The 18,351-nt window shown below is 34.6% G+C and overlaps 1 protein-coding gene across 1 annotated transcript; it reads right to left on the bottom strand.

Moving 5' to 3' along the window:
* Positions 1 to 821: 821 nt before the first annotated feature.
* Positions 822 to 17,589, bottom strand: LOC128556985 (solute carrier family 23 member 1-like). Its single transcript, XM_053543286.1, has 12 exons — positions 17,311 to 17,589; positions 12,434 to 12,591; positions 11,967 to 12,070; positions 10,991 to 11,079; positions 7,882 to 8,063; positions 7,086 to 7,206; positions 6,313 to 6,469; positions 5,691 to 5,944; positions 5,190 to 5,319; positions 3,508 to 3,651; positions 3,007 to 3,102; positions 822 to 1,438 (listed from the first exon to the last, which is right to left on the bottom strand). The coding sequence occupies exons 1-12, from the start codon at positions 17,443 to 17,445 to the stop codon at positions 1,146 to 1,148; spliced, it is 1,863 nt and encodes a 620-aa protein (XP_053399261.1). The 5' UTR covers positions 17,446 to 17,589; the 3' UTR covers positions 822 to 1,145.
* Positions 17,590 to 18,351: the final 762 nt, after the last annotated feature.

Here is an 18,351-nt window from a genome sequence, read left to right as displayed (position 1 = left end):
AAATACGTCATCTGATAAGAATTGCTTCTCTCCTAGGTATCTCTTGTAGACGCGTGCGTGTATTTGTTATATTTTAACAGTATTCTCGAGACAAAATTTATCGAGAATCAGTAGGAAAAAGACTGCATCTAAAATACATTTTGCTTTCAAATCAGCTACAATTATTTAGTTTGATTTAGTTAATTAAAATGTAAATGTATATCATACATGCATATAACGAACTGCTAATTAATAAAATTATTTCATGTTCTGTTCAGAAACATTGAAATATATTTCAGAGAAGATTTCATTATTAGTTTTATCTACTGAACATTAATGATAGTGAATTTGTCTTTTGGGAGATCCAACGGTTATACTCTCCGCCGACGAAATACATACAGGTAGGAAAAACTCTCTTTGAAGGTGCTTTGTTCAAACTCTCCACCTGCCCTCCTCCCTATCTAAAAGGCAAGGTAAGTTCATAATCTATGTCATTTGTAATAGAAATGCAGTAACGTCTTTTCAATGAACAGAATATAAAAATCTTCAAAATTATAAGCACAATTGTGCGTACAAAAATCACCCATTTGGTTGTACTGAAATTAAGTGTTTGCAAACGGTAGAATAAAAATAGATTACCTTTAGTCATCTTTAATTTACTATGATAGGATCATACACTGGCCATAATTTTTAAAAGGCCACCTCAGTTTTAGTAATACATTTCAAAAGATTTTAAAGATAGCGGAACCATCTTCTTGCACAATGTAAGTGATATCTCCTGAAAAGTCCGCTGCAGAATACGAGACAAAACCAGAATTATACTGTTTAGAAATAATCTCAAAACCAGCACAATACTTTTAATTAAAAACGTATAAGATATAATCAAAATAACAAATGATAAGTTACTGTTATGCTCAGGAGTGAGAGCGAATTAAATGATTTCTAACATGAATGTTTGTACCGCAATGTTTATTTAATCATCCCAACAAACACAAGTATATGCGGGTTACCGTCCACGAACAGGCTCAATCAAACCGAGCCTGCAACATTTTCGTTTCTGTCGTGTTGAGAGACCTGTGAAGTTTCCACTTTTCTCTATTTTACGGACATTTCTTTGATTTATGGAGATGTGTTTTATTGAAATATCTTTGGGTATGTGTTTTCAATCACATTCGTGTATCAAGATCTATGTCCAAATCAAAAGTTTTATTGTCAACACCACTGAGATCGGAATCTCGCATGTCTGACACGGACTGTTTTTGTTCAATACTACTTTGAGTTGTACTTTCCTTTTCTTTTGAAAATGACGGACATATTGGAAAATATTTTAAAGCAGAAATATTATCAAGTCCTTTCTGTATCAGTGGAAGTCCATACACTCTTTTCCTATTCACGATGGTCTCTGTGTTTGTAGTACCTTCTTGAAGCCAGGCGATGATACCTCGCTCTTCAAGTGTACCTATATTCCAAAACAACACTGTAATTAGCATAAAAAGCAAGCAAGCGGTTATGACTAACATAAAACGTATTGTCAAATAAGAGGGAATCTCCATAAAACAATATATGACGATTGTTACACATATATATATGTAATACGTTTATATACGTATATCTTGCAAAGAAAGAAACGCATATCTTTATACATTATGCATTTAAATGGTACACTCTTGTAGCAGGTGAAATATTTATCACATAATATGCCGATGCGTTTTTTTCTGTAAGTTACGAAATCATATCGTATATCATACTCGATTTATATAGCACTTTTTTCATGATAAACATGTTCAGATGTACTTTACATGAAACGGCAGCAGTTACACAGGGCGCCAAATTCATCCTACAGAGCAATCTGACCAAAGGGAAATGGCGAGAAAAAACCCATGAACAGAGAGAAAATTTTTTTAGAGACATATCCGATAACGTAGCTTAACTCCTTGCAAATCGATAGTCTGTGTCTTTAACGTATCCGGTGTACAATACAGATAGATATACGCAAAGCCCCTTTTCCTGGGAAGAACCAGAACACTCAACTTAAAGCATCTCAGAAATATCAGGTGCCTGGACAGGGATCCGAACCCTTACGTAAGGATGCATAGTTAAGTGTGTTACTACTAATCACCGCGCCACCTAAAAAGGCATTAGAAACAATTTATACGTGGATGTTTTCTGGTTTAGATTATTTTTGTTGGGTTTAACGTCACACCGATAGAGTTATAGATCATATGGCAACTTTCCAGCTTATCATGGTTGTGGAAGATTTCAGGTGCCACTCGGAATTATTTCAGGGAACGACAGGTACCTGGGAAAACCACCGATCTTCCAGGGGCGTTCTCAGATGAAACAATTCTTCACCTCAAGCGAGGGGATGAACCTATAACAACGAGGGGTAATTGATTTGAAGCAAACAGCTGTAACAATAAGGCTTTTGGCTCGGAATATCATTTACAATAAGTGTGAGTAATACAAAATATGCTAACATGTACCAACTTGTAGACAACCGAAAACGAAGGAACCACTTTCGTCTTTCCTTTCAATACAATTTTACAAACACTGATTTGATTGCAACTTGCTAGGATCCGAACACATTTTGAAATTTGCAGATATTGTAACATTATTTAGTGAGCATAACAGTCCACAAGCTCAGTTTGAAAACCTTAATTCTTACTTAATAAAAAGGGAACTTGAGATGATAACAATAAAGCTAGAAAAAAAACTGCCTAATTTTAATCATGAATGATGTTGAAATGACACACTTCTGAAAAAGTTAACAACTAAAGTGATCTTGGAAACTTTCATCGAGTGGATCCTTAGAGTCATATTTCCATAGATTTAGAATCGAGAAGTTCTGGTTTTATTATAAATTAGAGATTTGAATTAAGCATCATAAACAATTACGTACTCGAGAAATATAACTGACCACAGAACTATCATGATGTATATTCGGTAACACCATAGTGCGGCAAATAGGATAATGTGTTCATCATTAAAAGATAGAAAGCATAAAAATATCAACGCCGCAGTACATACCTGGAACAGTATTATCAAGTATAAAGGCAACAGTAGCACCAACAAACATGTTTGTACCGAGTAACACAGACAGAATCTGGTCTGCAACATCGCTCCCTGCAATAGCAAAATATACCACCTTCGCAATTGCATGTAATATGCGAAAATCCATAACATTGACCTTTCAGTGCTCAGCGCTTTCATACTTGATTTTTTTTCCGTTTTTGATTTATACGTTTTCGCTTTACTAGAGAACAGGGTAATCTTTTTTACAGTATATCTTTCATTAGACTGTTCTTCAAATTATCTAAAATTTCGCACCACATATACATAAGTTTACCTTGTAAGGATCTTATTCCTACAACATACCTTCATAACACAAGTTTCTACATGTACTATAAAAATATGAATAACTAATATAGAACTTCGCTTCATGTTTTTACAGAGGAATAATTTTGATGTATTAAACATTCAAACGATTTTTTTATTATGACAATAAGTAGAACTTGTTTTATGTCTTACCTGTGTTAATGGCGTCAGGGTGTCCCTTCATCCAGACAGGTAAACTGAGACCAAAGAATATAGACAGACCCACAATGTAGATATTCCGAGGTGAATTCAAGTTTACATACTGCAGATTGGAAAGTCCTACCCCTGTTATCATACCTGAATACAGAATTGATAATAAAGATATTAGATTTATATGTTTCATATACATAAATATGATATAAACTTTCCTCCTTGTCTTGCGTAAAAGAGATGCAGTTAAGGTAAAGAAACGTGCAATGCCCCTGACGCTCACTAGCTTCGGTTTAAGTGGAAATCTATTATAGTAAAAGCGAATGTACCCCATGGTTTCAAAGAACCAAACAATATACCAAAAATGAGTCCAAGTAAGGGGAGACTTTTTACAGCCACCAGATGGCACTTTAATACTACTGTTATAGTACATAGAATCTGTGAAAGATCGTTTGGAAACATAGAACGTAATCAATCATCATAATAACAGACTCGGTTTGAATGAGTCTGTTTATTAGATAGAGAATGAATGAAATGTGCAACACCCCTCATGCACTTCCCCCCGCCCCTACTCCCCCCCCCCGTCAAACACCGATTTAAGTAGTATTTTAAACCCTATGCTTTCTAACTAGAACCAGTTCAACATTAAGTGCTTCAAACTACGTAATTTATCTACAGTTATCTTTTTCTACTTATTCTATAGCTAACAAATAGATAAGAGTATTGGAAACTTTCTTCTGTTCACACAAATTATTTATTTCAATAAAGCCGTGAAGCCATGATACAATATTACATAGAAACATATGTAAATTGGGCATCAGCACTAGACTTATATTGGCATAAGTAGAGATGAATTGTAAATCTGAAAGTCTTTTAATCATTATAACATTCTTTAACACATTCACGGCCTGGTGACCATTGGCAACCTCTGTGATCATAACGTAATGTTATACACGATGATATATAATTTATTTGCAAAATGGAAAATGTCTCCTCATATTATCGTAGTTGAGAATGCTGCGACACTTCAGTATAAATAACAATGTAACTTGTTTTAGCTCGACTATTTATGGAATAGGTAGACCTGTTGTACTCGTCCAGTCGTCGGCGTGTGGGAATGAATTGAAACTTCACACATTTATTCACTGTGATAATCTGACATGCAGAGCACTTGACCCATAACTCTACTTTGCATGTTTTACAAAATCATGCCCCTTTATTACTTAGAATTTTTTTGCTAAGCTTTTGTAGGTAAGCTGGTATCTCAGGACCAACTAAAGATAATGACTTGAAACTTCATACACTTGTCCTGTGTGGTGACCTGACTCACACTGTACATGATCTAAAACTCTTTTTTGTATATTAGAAAATTATGCCCATTCTATAGTTACGCTTTTGTATGTAAGCTACTTTTTCAGTACTCACTAATAGACATTTCTAACGTAAACGTAAATCGGAAACGGATTACTGAATCCGTAAATGTTATTTGCAAATAATGGTCTAAGGGAGATACTATTGCATTACTATTGGATGAAATTGTCTCCCATAGACCACAAATTAGCCTAAAATTTTACGGATTCAGTATTCCGTTTCGTAATTACGTTTACGTTAGAAAGGTCTAATGGGAATGAATTAAAACAGATATATTTGTATGCTGAAATAACGATGAAATATCATCAACCTACCAAATGTTACCATAAACACTCCTCCAACAATTGGCTGTGGTATAGAAGCAAATACTGCCCCAAATTTCCCGAAACAACCAAGTACTATCATTATGCAGGCTGCAATCTGAACAACAATTCTGCTTCCGACCTAAAACAAACGCCCAAAACCACATAATTTATATAAACAAGGAAAATACCTTATCGGTTGTAATTTCAATGAAAACATTATCCTTGTTTATATTGACAACATGATGAGGATTGTGTAGTGTAACATTTTATAGATACACAGACTTTTGGAGTTCTGTAATGTCTTTTGGGGGTTTTAAGGTAGTTTGATCAAAGCCTTTACATTTCTTGGTCTTCATTTTTCTTTATCTTCCCTTACACACCTATATATCAGTTTTATTATCATTGTGTATCGATGTTATGGTATTTAAAGCATACTTTCTGTTATATCTTTCCGCTGAAGGTGGAAACATTTCAAAAGGATTCGAAGATAATAAAGAAAATGGTATTTGCCTTAGTGATACCAATAGTTCCAGTATTCTGTCCAAATGATGTTGTTCCTTGTCCTGTACCCCATATTCCAGCAAGAAAACACCCGAATCCCTCTACCAGAATGGCCCTGATTATTGCATGGGCTGGAGGAGGTGGGGCTCCAGATAATTTTGCGCATGCGTAATAGTCCCCAATGGACTCCAACATAGCTGCCAAAACTCCTGCTAAGACTCCAAATACACTTGCAACGGTAACTGTTGGTAAGCCCCATTGACCTAACCGGATATTTAATTTGAAATAGAGCTGTTAAATGTATACACTTTCCAAATTTTATAGACTAACTACAAGACCATATGCAAATAAATACATAACCTGTTACCCTGATAAATCGCAAATAAAACAATATTGATCATATAAACAGCGTTTTCAATCATTCAATAACATTCATAAATAATACCAACGTTTTTACAGATGAAGTATTATAATTTCGAGCGTTAGAATATTAACAGCTTTGCATAAACATCAATTCGTCAATATACTAACATACTGTTTCCAAAACGGAACGGACATTCGCTTTTGCATATTGTCTAAACATATTCATTATTAATGCAATATTGACATCTGTTTAATGTTTGTCTTTTACCTGGATATGGGAACCTAAAAAAATCAGCGTTTCTCAAAACTTGTAAACTTCTATCAGTCCTGGCAGCGTAGCCCCATTCCCCGGGGTTTTCTGGTAGAACCCCTGTCGCTGTTAATATAGCACATACTCCCCACGATATCAACATCGCCATCAATACCTAGAAATGTCGTTAATAGTACTGCGATTTAAGTTATAACTCAGTTTGTGATTTTCTTTCTTATTTCAAAGGTATATTAAATGTGAATTTAATGCGTCTTAATGCTAGTAATTACCATAAACTCAACCAAGAAATTTACACGACTTTTGTACATGACGTTTGATTGGGCGTACGATCATTTTCAAAAAATGTATCGCAGACAAGCTTGCGCCGAAACTTCTGAGTATCAGTCAAATAAACTGCTTTTTTAAAGACAAAACGTTAGATTTTATCTACTGTTATACGAACTGTATTCCGATCTAGAAGGCTGAGTAGATATTAAAGATTTTTTATCATAATCTCTTGTTTATTTTGATAGAAAATTGTTGTCTCCAAGCACTAAACTCACATTACCGGTGTTAAATCATTTAACTATCAGTCTTGAGTAGTTTCATCTACCTTTTGTTGATATCTTCAAAATGTTGACTATTGTCAGACTGAGACCAAATACAAGAGTTTAGGTTGAGATATCATATTAGCAAAGTTGCAAACAAACCGCAGTTAACATTTTATTATACACAATGTTCAGTTTACCAAGAACAATAAGATTACTTTTCTGATATTTCATTATAATTACCGGGAACAATGTAAACACCGGCAACTTCAAAGGTGTTTCATTCCTCTTATTCCAGCAGGGAAAGCAAGGCATTTCGACTTTCCTAAGATACTGGCTAAATATGGTAATGAGCAGCATTGTCCTAGTAAAATGTTAAAATCATTAATCGCGTGCCTTTATACATGTATGCTGACATAATTATGGAACAATAATTGTAATATATTTGGTTAAATAGTATTCACAAAATATGAGTAATATTGAGAATATGTGAAACTATATGGAATAAAGAAGTATTGGCCATGTATTCAAACTGTATAGAACTTAATTATTTACGTGGAGCATATATGTGTTGAAAAAAGATACATGAAAATCAGGATGAACTCGGAAGCAAAAGTCTTCAAGCATGAACTAACACCTAACCTTGTAAACCATTTTAATATACTGTATATGATGTTCAACCTTTTTCATTCAAGTATTCTTGACAACCTTCATTTTAAACTTGATAATACCTCCATAGAAATGGAGTTCTGATATTATAATCAGGAAATGAGCCGTGCCATGAGAAAACCAACATAGTGGGTTTGCGACCAGCATGGATCCAGACCAGCCTGCGCATCCGCGCAGTCTGGTCAGGATCCATGCTGTTCGCTAACAGTTTCTCTAATTGCTATAGGCTTTGAAAGCGAACAGCATGGATCCTGACCAGACTGCGCGGATGCGCAGGCTGGTCTGGATCCATGCTGGTCGCAAACCCACTATGTTGGTTTTCTCATGGCACGGCTCAAATATCTCTATAAGAGTAAAGGTTAGCACTTACATTAAAGCAATCCACCATTGTTGGGATGCCAGGACAGCCCCAGTTTGGAAAAGGGATAAACCAACCAAAACCAGTGTCGGTGTTATAACCAGAGGACCGAAGAAACGCAGAGCAAAACCCATCACACCGGTGAAGCCGATTACGATTTGAAACAAAGACGCTACTATTATAGCTCCTTGGACCTTGGACAATGCAATAATAAAATCAAACCGATAATATTTTTTAACCATAAAGCACAATGTAGCACGTAACAGTAAATTCTGTTTAATTAAGTCTTTATAAATAGCCGCCGGTTTCTTTTTGCCACGCCGGTATTTGGCAAATTCAGCCCATATTTATACGCGCTTTACAAAAATGAAAATTGCCTTAAATTGTTACATTAACCCACCTATTTTAAAGTTAGTATGTTTTGATATGATATCATTACTAGTTTTTTGTAAATCAGTACGAGAAAATTACATTTGCCATGGCAAAAGCGGTTTTGCCATTGCAAATCGGTCTTTTGCCATGGCAAAATAATGGCAAATTCGTGATTTTGCCATGGCAATTTTTTTTTTCATTTTTCTTAAAAACTGATTTTAACTATTTTCAAACAAATGTATTGGTAGAAATATGTTGTTTCATATCGATAACTCAGTTTTTTTTTATTTTGCCATGGCAAAAACATATTTCTACCAATACCTTCGTTTGCAGATAGTTAAAATCACTTTTTATGAAAAATTAAAAAACAAATGTAGCAGTGAGCACAATGCCCAACTTTATAGTGCTGCCTCACTAGAATATCACTCCGTAAAAACGTGATTTGATACCCCACCCAGTAACATTATACTGACACCGGGCTGACAAGTCCTAGGACTACCGTCTTGAGTGCCAAGTGAGGAAACTTCTTGTACCATTGTTACGTCTTTGGTATGACGCGACCGGGTATCGAACCTATAACCGGTTCCGCTGGTGTGTGACTTTCTACGGGTTTTGCAAAATGCTCATTTTTGTAACATAGCATATGTTGCACAAACCTATGTGCAAGGGAAAATCTGATACACACTTTTCCTATTCTTCATTAAAATCGCTGTATTCACAACCATGTCTTGAATGCTTAAGTACCTTAATGCAGAACAAGAATATAAAATCATTAAAGCGCTAAACATTTTTGTTCGGATATTTTTTTCTATTTTTGCGCGGCTTACAAGTCCTAAGACTACCGTCTTGAGCGCCGAGTGAGGAAGTTTCTAGTACCATTTTTACGTCTTTGGTATGACGCGACCGGCATCGAACCTATAACCGGTTCCGCTGGTGTGGGACTTTCTATGGGTTTTTGTTACATAGCATATGTTGCACAAACCTATGTGCAAGGGAAAATCTGATACACATTTTTCCTATTCGTCATTAAAATCGCTGTATGATGTCTTGAATGCTTAAGTACCTCAATGCAGATCAAGAATATAAAAAAACCTTAAAGCGCTAAACAGTTTTGTTCGGATATTTTTTTTTTCTATTTTTGCGCGGCTTAGATTATCCAAGCCTGATAAAATTCTCGAGTCATATATAACATCAAAGATCAAGATACTATGATAATAAGTAATATCGTATTTCATAAACGAAAAAAACTTACTTATTTGATGAATAGGTATGTTCTGTAATTTAAGTAATATTTGTATTGTTCTAAATAGAAAAATATATGGCACACGAGGACCGTTATGTAATATTACAAATACATTTCACACATTTTCATTCATTAAAACAAGGATATAAAAACTACTTCTTGCCGCTGAAAATCAATCAGCATTTATCCCAGTAATGGTGAAACAATCTATATAGCAAGATTCTGTGCTTGCTGATTTAAATGTGCCAACACAAGAAATCTAAAATCTTCTCTTTTCCTGCCAGTATTGTATTTCATAATCACTAAAATTATCAAACTTCCTTTAAAATATTTGAAAAAATAAATTAATTGCCATGGCAAAATCTTGCCATGGCAAACTTACCATGGTAAAATCTTGCCATGGCAAAGTTGCCATGGCAGAATCTTGCCATGGCAAAGTTGCCATTGCAGAAACTTGCCCTGGCAAAATTGCCATGGCCAGTTTTTGCCATGGCAAAATAAAAAATACCGAGTTATCGATATGAAACAACATATTTCTACCAATACATTCGTTTGGAAATAGTTAAAATCACTTTTTAAGAAAAATGAAAAAAAAATTGCCATGGCAATTTTGCCATGGTAAAATCACGAATTTTCTTGCCATGGCAAAATTATTTGCCATGGCAAAAGACCGATTTGCAATGGCAAAACCGCTTTTGCAATGGCAAATGTAATTTTCTCGTACTGATTTACAAAAAAATAGTAATGATATCATATCAAAACATACTAACTTTAAAATAGGTGGGTTAATGTAACAATTTAAGGCAATTTTCATTTTTGTAAAGCGCGTATAAATATGGGCTGAATTTGCCAAATACCGGCGTGGCAAAAAGAAACCGGCGGCTATTTATATAAAATTTGCAACACCCCATACACCCTCTAACATCGGCTGGAACCTTATAAAACGGTTATATTAAATGGATTCCTTGATCCAAAATGATCATAAGATATGACAGCGTCGAGTCCAAGACTGTTGTTACGGTAGTAAATAAAATACTTAAGAATATTCTTTGAAAGTATGAACGCAAAGGAGCAGACGAATAGCAAACTCCGTTAAGTCCAGTCTGTTCATTGAAGGTTTGAACATGTCGAAAATTATCATGCCTCGGCTTGATCCATGTACGATGAGACATTAATGCAAGATTAATGCAATTTGAATTCAGAATGTCCCAGAACACTTTCATATGACATTGTCTTTGCAGGAAGAACCACTTAATATCTTTATAGGTTGCAAGTAAACTGTATGCAGCTGTGGAAATTAATAATAACTTTGTAGACATCTTATTATAGATAAATGTTACACCTTTTACTAATCGATCTGATCCCATATCATAACACCTGTATATAAATTCGACATTTTAATACGACTGTATATCTAATTTTATTTGTAAATTGAAAGCAGTCAAAGATCAATTTCTCAGCTTTAAAAAATCAAAGGAGCTTTATTTTAATCCTGATAGACTTTACCTCTCGAATTCGTTTATGCCAGATTTCTTGATGTCCAGTACTACCAACAGCTGGCAATCCTACGTCTGTGAATGTCACATTTGCCCCATCTGAAAAATAAAGTATATTTAAAAAGAGGAACTGAGTCGTAAATGTTGAAAGACACAGAAAGCTTAATTCATATGCTGCATTTAAGGGTGAAGAACATTGACTATAGATTTTTTTCCAGTCCATGGTCGTTTAAAGTTACAGTTTGATCCTGCCTTTCGGTAATATGGCTTTCGTTGATTCCTCTTTAAAGGTAAGATAATACCATTAATTTCATACTTCATTCAAATGAACTCTGAGGTCCGTAATACATGCAGGAACCTTTTAAATTTTCGTGATTAGAATTTTCTATTGTAACTTTCAGCTCTTCAGACACCAAAACAATGACAAAATTCAATGTGAATAAATTAAAACAACTTTTCATAAAAGAAATTGTAAAATTTCTAATCTTGTTTTCAGAATTGTGATTTTATCCGACTTTTACACAGGGGAAAAATTACATTACTGGCCATAAGATTGAAATTATGAAAGATATTTTCAGTTTATAAAATATCCTACTATCACCTTCAAAAACAATTTTAGAACGATGTTTTGATTATATTTCAATCTTGCAAAATTAAGCCACAGTTTACAAACCCCTTGTTACATTAAAGGTGGATCAAAGTGAAGATAAGTGGAGTTTTCATGAAAGATTGACTAGGGGAAATAATTTTACTGGGGTCTGACATCAAGTTTTATATCTCAGTCATGCCATTGGCATAATTTAAGAAGCCAGAACAGCCACAAACTCTAAAATACAAGAAGAAATAAGATTTCTAAAATCTTGCTAAATTAATCAGACAATTCTAGACAAACTATGACAATGATAAGACATCTAATGACACTAAAACTTGGTCGTCATATATCAGTGACCTTCTTCTGTTTTTTCTAATTTTCATTGCAGGCTTACATTTTTCCCTCGCTTCTGTGTATGGACATTTCCACTGCGGCTGATTCAGTATTGAAATAATTGGAGTCAAAAAACTTGCAGACACACCCTGTAGTATTGGTAACCTGAATGAAGAAAAGGTTAAAGATAAGAAAACAACGTTAATAAAAAATAACCTTTGACTAAATAGTTGTTGTAAGTATTTATAAGGAAGCCACAACTGCAATTATATGAAAAAGTTAATTTCAGTAAATTCATTTAAAGTATGGCTTTTTTCCTCGAAGGTTAACATGCTATGGACTTTACAGCGAAAAAAAAAAGAAATTCTCTGTACTGGAAAATAATATTTTGTAAAATGAGTTTCAGATTTCAATTTGTGTTATGGACGAGACAATTACAGTGCACGCTATGATAGGATACATGTCTCTCATTTAGTGTAATACTACGATATCGGTTGCAAGTAAAGCGTTGTAAAGTCAAATACTTACCTGATACCAAACGTAGTTTGCAGGAGTGTTACGATACCAGAGACAAAAAAGACAGTACTGATTATTTCACTGAGAGCATTGTAGTCATTATCCATACAGTAAAATTTGCTTAGTAGAATGGGCAGTGATATAAGACTTCCAGAAGCTGTCAGAAAATGCTGCAAAATCACAATAGTTTAAGACGATTTGTATCGATTTAAATATTCATTTAAAATATAAACAAGACTTCTTGCATGTAAAAATTACCATAACTTGACGTTTTTTTTGTGAATGATCAGCATTCATTTACTGCCAAACACACTAATTTTGTACTTTAAGTACCTATTATGCGATGCAGTCTCAATTCACACGGATTAACTGCTTTAGGTTGTTTCTTCGGTAATGGCACGAGAAAATTAAGATGTAAAATAACCTAACGCTTTTAACCTTTACCATGCTAAATTTCTAAAATGAACTAGTTCATCTTTCAATTTAGGCAGTACCACATACTATTCAAAGGGGTGTTCACTGAAAATTTACTGACTGAATAACGAACAGTGCAGACCATGATTAGCCTGCACGGATGATCTTGGTCTGCACTGGTTGCAAAGGCAGAATCACTTGCCACCAGCAGGCTAAAAACAGGGGTACAAAACACATGTTGAGGAAAGGGGTTCTCTGTTTTCAAAAGCATTGTTTGCATTGAAATAATACCGTCCTCATCTTTTATTTACGTAACTCTTTAAATATTAACCTTTTCGTTTTTTGCTTCATTATAACTCGTCCATAAAAGAGTTTAGATGCAAGTTTGTTGATAAATGTGATTTAATTAAACATTTACATACGAGTTGAAATTGTGAAAAATATATTAGTCACAGATTATAACACTTTTAGATTACATTTATCAATTTACATAGATCAGTAACTCCCTCTTAATCCGCTTGACTGGTAAAATGTACATACATCGTTTGCATAGTGATTTGGTAGCGTGGGAAAGAAATGTTTTGCAGCTAATACAAAAATAAAAATACGTATATCATTTTCAATGGATTTATATGTCAGTTATTTATTTTTCATTCATTTCGCTGTCGTCACTGAAGCTGATACAAAATGATAAAAATATTTGTATGTAAATTGGCTATAAAATGTATGTTTGTTCTGTGTGAAGATTCTGTCATATTTGAATCTTAACCAAGGAGAAAAAGTCCCTGTGCATACTTTTCAAGCAATTCATATCATATACAGTTGAACCTCTCCGGAGCGGCCCTCTCTTAAACAAGAGGGCCATGATGGCCCTATATCGCTCACCTGTTATCATTGCACTTAAGGACAAGTCTTCAAGGTCAAAAGATCATATTAATAGAAATCAATCAAAAGAATTATGAGAAAATATAGTTGAAATTTTCTTTAAGTAACTTTAAAAACAAGATTTGAAAACTTGTTGTAGAGGTCCACTAGGCAATGCTACATGTCAAATATCTAAGCTCTTCTGGTTTATTTTTAGAAAGTTTTGAAGATTTTTCTATGTACAATCAAGTAACCCCATGGGGCAGGGTCAATTTGACCCCAGGGTCATGATTTGAATAAACTTTGTAAAAGTCTAATAGGCAATGCTACATGTCAAATATCTAAGATCTAGGCCTTCTGGTTTATTTTTAGAATTTTTTTTAAAGATTTTCCTATGTAAAACCAAGTGACCCCTGGGGCGGGGTCAATTTTGACCCAGGGGGTCATGATATGAACAAATTTTGTAGAGGTCCACTAGGTAATGCTACATGTGAAATATCTAAGCTCTAGGCCTTCTGGTTTATTTTTAGATTTTTTTTGAAGATTTTCCTATGTTAAGTCAAGTGACCCCTAGGGCGGGGTCAATTTTGACTCCCGGGTAATAATTTGAATAACTTTACTAAAGGTCCACTAGGCAATGCTACATGTCAAATATCTAAGCTCTAGGACTTCTGGTTTTTGAGAAGAAGATTTTTTAAATATTTTCCTATGTAAAATCAAGTGACCCCTGGGGCGGCGTCAATTTTGACCCCGGGGGCCATGATTTGAACAAATTTTGTAAAGGTCCACTAGGCAATGGTACATGTGAAATATCTAAGCTCAAGGTCTTCTGGTTTATTTTTAGATTTTTTTTGAAGATTTTCCTATGTAAAATCAAGTGACCCCTGGGGCGGGGTCAATTTAGACCCCGGGGTCATGATTTGAACAATTTTAGTAGAGGTCCACTAGGCAATGCCACATGTCAAATATCTAAGCTCTAAGGCTTCTGGTTTTTGAGAAGATTTTTTAAGATTTTCTTATGTAAAATAAAGTGACCCTTGGGGCGGGGTCAATTTTGATCCCAGGGTCATGATTTGAACAAATTTGGTAGAGGTCTACTAGGCAATGCTTCACACCAAATATCTAAGCTCTAGGGCTTCTGGTTTTTGAGAAGAAGATTTTTAAAGTTTTTCCTTTTGGTTGCCATGGCAACCAGTGTTCTGCATGGAATTCAATTCTTTGAATAATTTTGAAAGAGGGCCATCCAAGGAACATCCCTGTGAAGTTTCATCAAAATTGGCCTGTTGGTTTAGGAGGAGATGTTGTTTAAAGGAAAGTGTGGACGGACGGACGGACGGACAGACGGACAGACGGACGGACGGACGGACGGACGCCGGACGGTGAGCGATCACAATACCTCACCCTGAGCACTTTGTGCTCAGGTGAGCTAAAAACCCTCTCTATAACAACATCATCATCAAAATTTCCCTAAACTAAAATAAACAACCTCTACATAACAGTCATTATATTTGTATTTTCGAAAGGGTGTTGCTCTACAGAGATTGTGCTGTACGTGTAGTTACCTTCTGTATAGTGTTTCAAACAGATCCAGTGTTGTTACATTTAGGCGAGAAAGAAAGACCAAATCGTCAAATTCTGGCGGTTATTGAGATATTGAATGTTCAAGAACTGTATGTATGTGACCTTTGTATATAACAGTACATTTAGAATTTAGATATTCAATTACAAACCTATGTTATAATTCTTAAAAGATGTACAATAATATTAAAACGTATCTATCCTTATGTCGTGCCGTTTTATAAGCCAGTCTACTATTTTGTTCTACTTATATATTATTTCATGACACTTTAAAACCGATTAAAAGGGACATCCCATCCAGACACCATTCATAGTACAAAACGCGACTGTTTTTTGCCATATTAAGTTTGCTGGTATGTTTAATTTAAACGTAATTTGAACGGTTTGGTATCTAGAAATCTTAAGTATGGTAGGTGATGCAGCAAAAGTTATATACCTAAGCTATGGGTTTAATGTAACTCGTATGCATAGCTAGGGGATTTCCTGCCTTCAAGGCTAAATAGTTTTCTATTTTCATCATGAAATATTTTAACCCCAGATAAACACTAATCGAACCTGACCTAGATCTCATAAAAGCAACTATTCTGGTCAAAAAGCAATCATTCTGGTCAAATTTCATGAATATCCAGTAAAAACGCTTCCACTATTGCATGAACAAGGTTTGTCTTTGATTTTACCAGGAAAGCTAGGTCTTAAACCCAGACGACCTATATTTAAACTTGACCTAGATCTCATCAAGACAAACAAACTGAACAAATTTCATAAATATCAAGTGTATATTACAGCCGCTATTGTATACAAAAGGTTTTTCTTTGCCCTAGTTACCTATTTGTTTGTTCCAGTGACCTATTTTTTTATATCGCAGTTGACCCATAATCAAACTTCATTCAGACTTTATCGTGGCAATTATTCTGATTAAATTTCATGAATATCGAATGAAAATTGAAGCCCCTAGGTTTACTTTGATTTGATTGAGTAACCTAGTTTTAGACCACAGATAACCTATATTCAAACTTGACCAAGACTTGATCAAGGCAAACAATCAGATCGAATTCCACGAATTACCAGTGAAAATGCAACCCCTATTGCATACACAAGAGTTCTTTTTATTTGACCAGGTGACCTAGGTTTTGCTCCTAGATAATCAATATTCAAACTTGACATAGAATTCATCAAAAGATCATTATAATTAAATTGCACGAATATCTAGTGAAATGCAGCCCCCATGGCACGTTTTTGACCCTAGATAACCCATATTCGAAACTGACTTCGGTATCATCAAGACAAATATTATGATCAAAGTCCACGAATATTCAGTGAAAAATACAGCTCATACCCGCCCGCATAGCTCAGTAGGTAGAGCCTTGGTCTACGGATCGCGGGGTCGCGAGTTCGATCCTCGGGCGGGACATATGTTCTCCGTGACTATTTGATAAACGACATTAAACCCAAATCAAACAAAACAAAAAATACAGCTCCTACTGCATACACAAGGGTTTTCTTTGATTCGGCAAAGTGACCTCATTTTTTGACCTAAGATGACCTATATTCAAACTTGACCTTGATTTTATGAAGGCAAACATTCTTATCAAATTTCATGAAGATCCCGTGAAAATGCAGCCCCTATTGCATATACAAAGGTTTTTCTTTGATTTGACCAAGTGACCTAGATTTTGATCCCAGATAACCGATATTCAAAATTGACCTAGATTTTGTCAAGGCGATCATTCTGATCAAACTTCATAAAGATAAAGTAAAAATGCAGTCTTAATTACATACACAAGCTAAGTGTGAACAGACGACGGACGACGGACATCGAGCGATCGCAATCACTCGCCTGATTTAAAAAAAATAAATGAGAGTCAACTGAACGAAATGCATTTCAGGTATTTGCAATTATTAAAGAAGTCTGTATTTAGAATATAAAATGTATGCACATTCACTCTCCACACACAGTATAAATAACACTACTTAAATAGTTCATACCGAACTAAAATGTATGAAACAACAATTAAATTTTTAAGTCAGTCTACCTGAAATCCAAAGAGAATGCACAAATACCAAGGCGGCGACTCCTGAACTGTATACAAAACTCCAGACTTGGTTTTATTATCACTTTCTCTTTTCCTGTTTACTTCGGTTTTCATTCTAGATTGTTTGTCTTCCATCTTTCTACTTTATGTAAAGTACAATTTTGATAATAAATGATAAAACGTGAAGCGAGACCACAATGTGTTTTCAAGCAATAAATACAAACGATGTGTAAAAACCTCATGCAAAGTAAAACAGGAAATAAATGGCTGAACAGAATGTATTTTTTTTAGGTTTAGAAGGAAGACACTTTTTCAAACTAAGATAAATGAGAATTAATTCTCTGAAAATATTGCCTACCACACCAATTTCGATTTTTTTGACCCACCTTCTTCTAAAGCAATAAGGATACAAAACGTTAATAGTCCGGCTTATAAATCCTAAAATATGGCCGAACCTTGCACATTTTAGAAGAGACTTAAGGTAATACATTTCTTAAAGAATAATACCAGAAGATAAATTCTGGATATGGAACACTCGAATCAGTCAACCATGAAAGCCAGGGCAAACTGTTTTATGACGTCATCGTTAGGAATATTGAATTCGTAAAAATTATTTGATCATGTTAAGCAACGTTTAAAATGTTATCGCACTTTTCGAAATTTCTAATAACCTAGTGATAAAACCATTGGGCTATGTAGAGCTTCTCAAAGTTACATTACTTTAAGAAATATCAAAGAAAGGTTACTTTTGGAATAATTTGTATGAACAGGGATAAATTATCAAAAACGAAGTATCACATTTCTTAAACTTTACATCCTGTTTTCAAACAAAGACAAATTTTTTATAAAAAGTGTTATAAAAAAGAGGAAACATGTGTTCATAATTAGATTATATCGCTTTAGAATTCTTCCGACAATAAATGCCTTTCGGGTCATTTTAAACTTGTCCACACATACGGGAGAGATGCCTCATATTTTGCTCATTCAAAATGTGGTATATTTCTTGCTTGTCTTGTGGATACGAGCTAAACCTCGTAATTT

Source organism: Mercenaria mercenaria, chromosome 1 (genome assembly GCF_021730395.1).
Source record: "Mercenaria mercenaria strain notata chromosome 1, MADL_Memer_1, whole genome shotgun sequence".
NCBI classification, from domain to species: Eukaryota; Metazoa; Mollusca; class Bivalvia; order Venerida; family Veneridae; genus Mercenaria; species Mercenaria mercenaria.
This window is presented reverse-complemented; position numbering and strand designations above follow the sequence as displayed.

Excerpts from the sequence above, each read along its gene's own strand:
- LOC128556985 (XM_053543286.1), bottom strand. The coding sequence starts at position 17,445 with ATGGAAGACAAACAATCTAGAATGAAAACCGAAGTAAACAGGAAAAGA. Across the intron at positions 11,080-11,966 it reads CACAGAAGCGAGGGAAAAAT|ATGGGGCAAATGTGACATTC; the intron begins GTAAGCCTGCAA and ends TTTATTTTTCAG. Across the intron at positions 8,064-10,990 it reads GGCATAAACGAATTCGAGAG|GTCCAAGGAGCTATAATAGT; the intron begins GTAAAGTCTATC and ends GCATTGTCCAAG.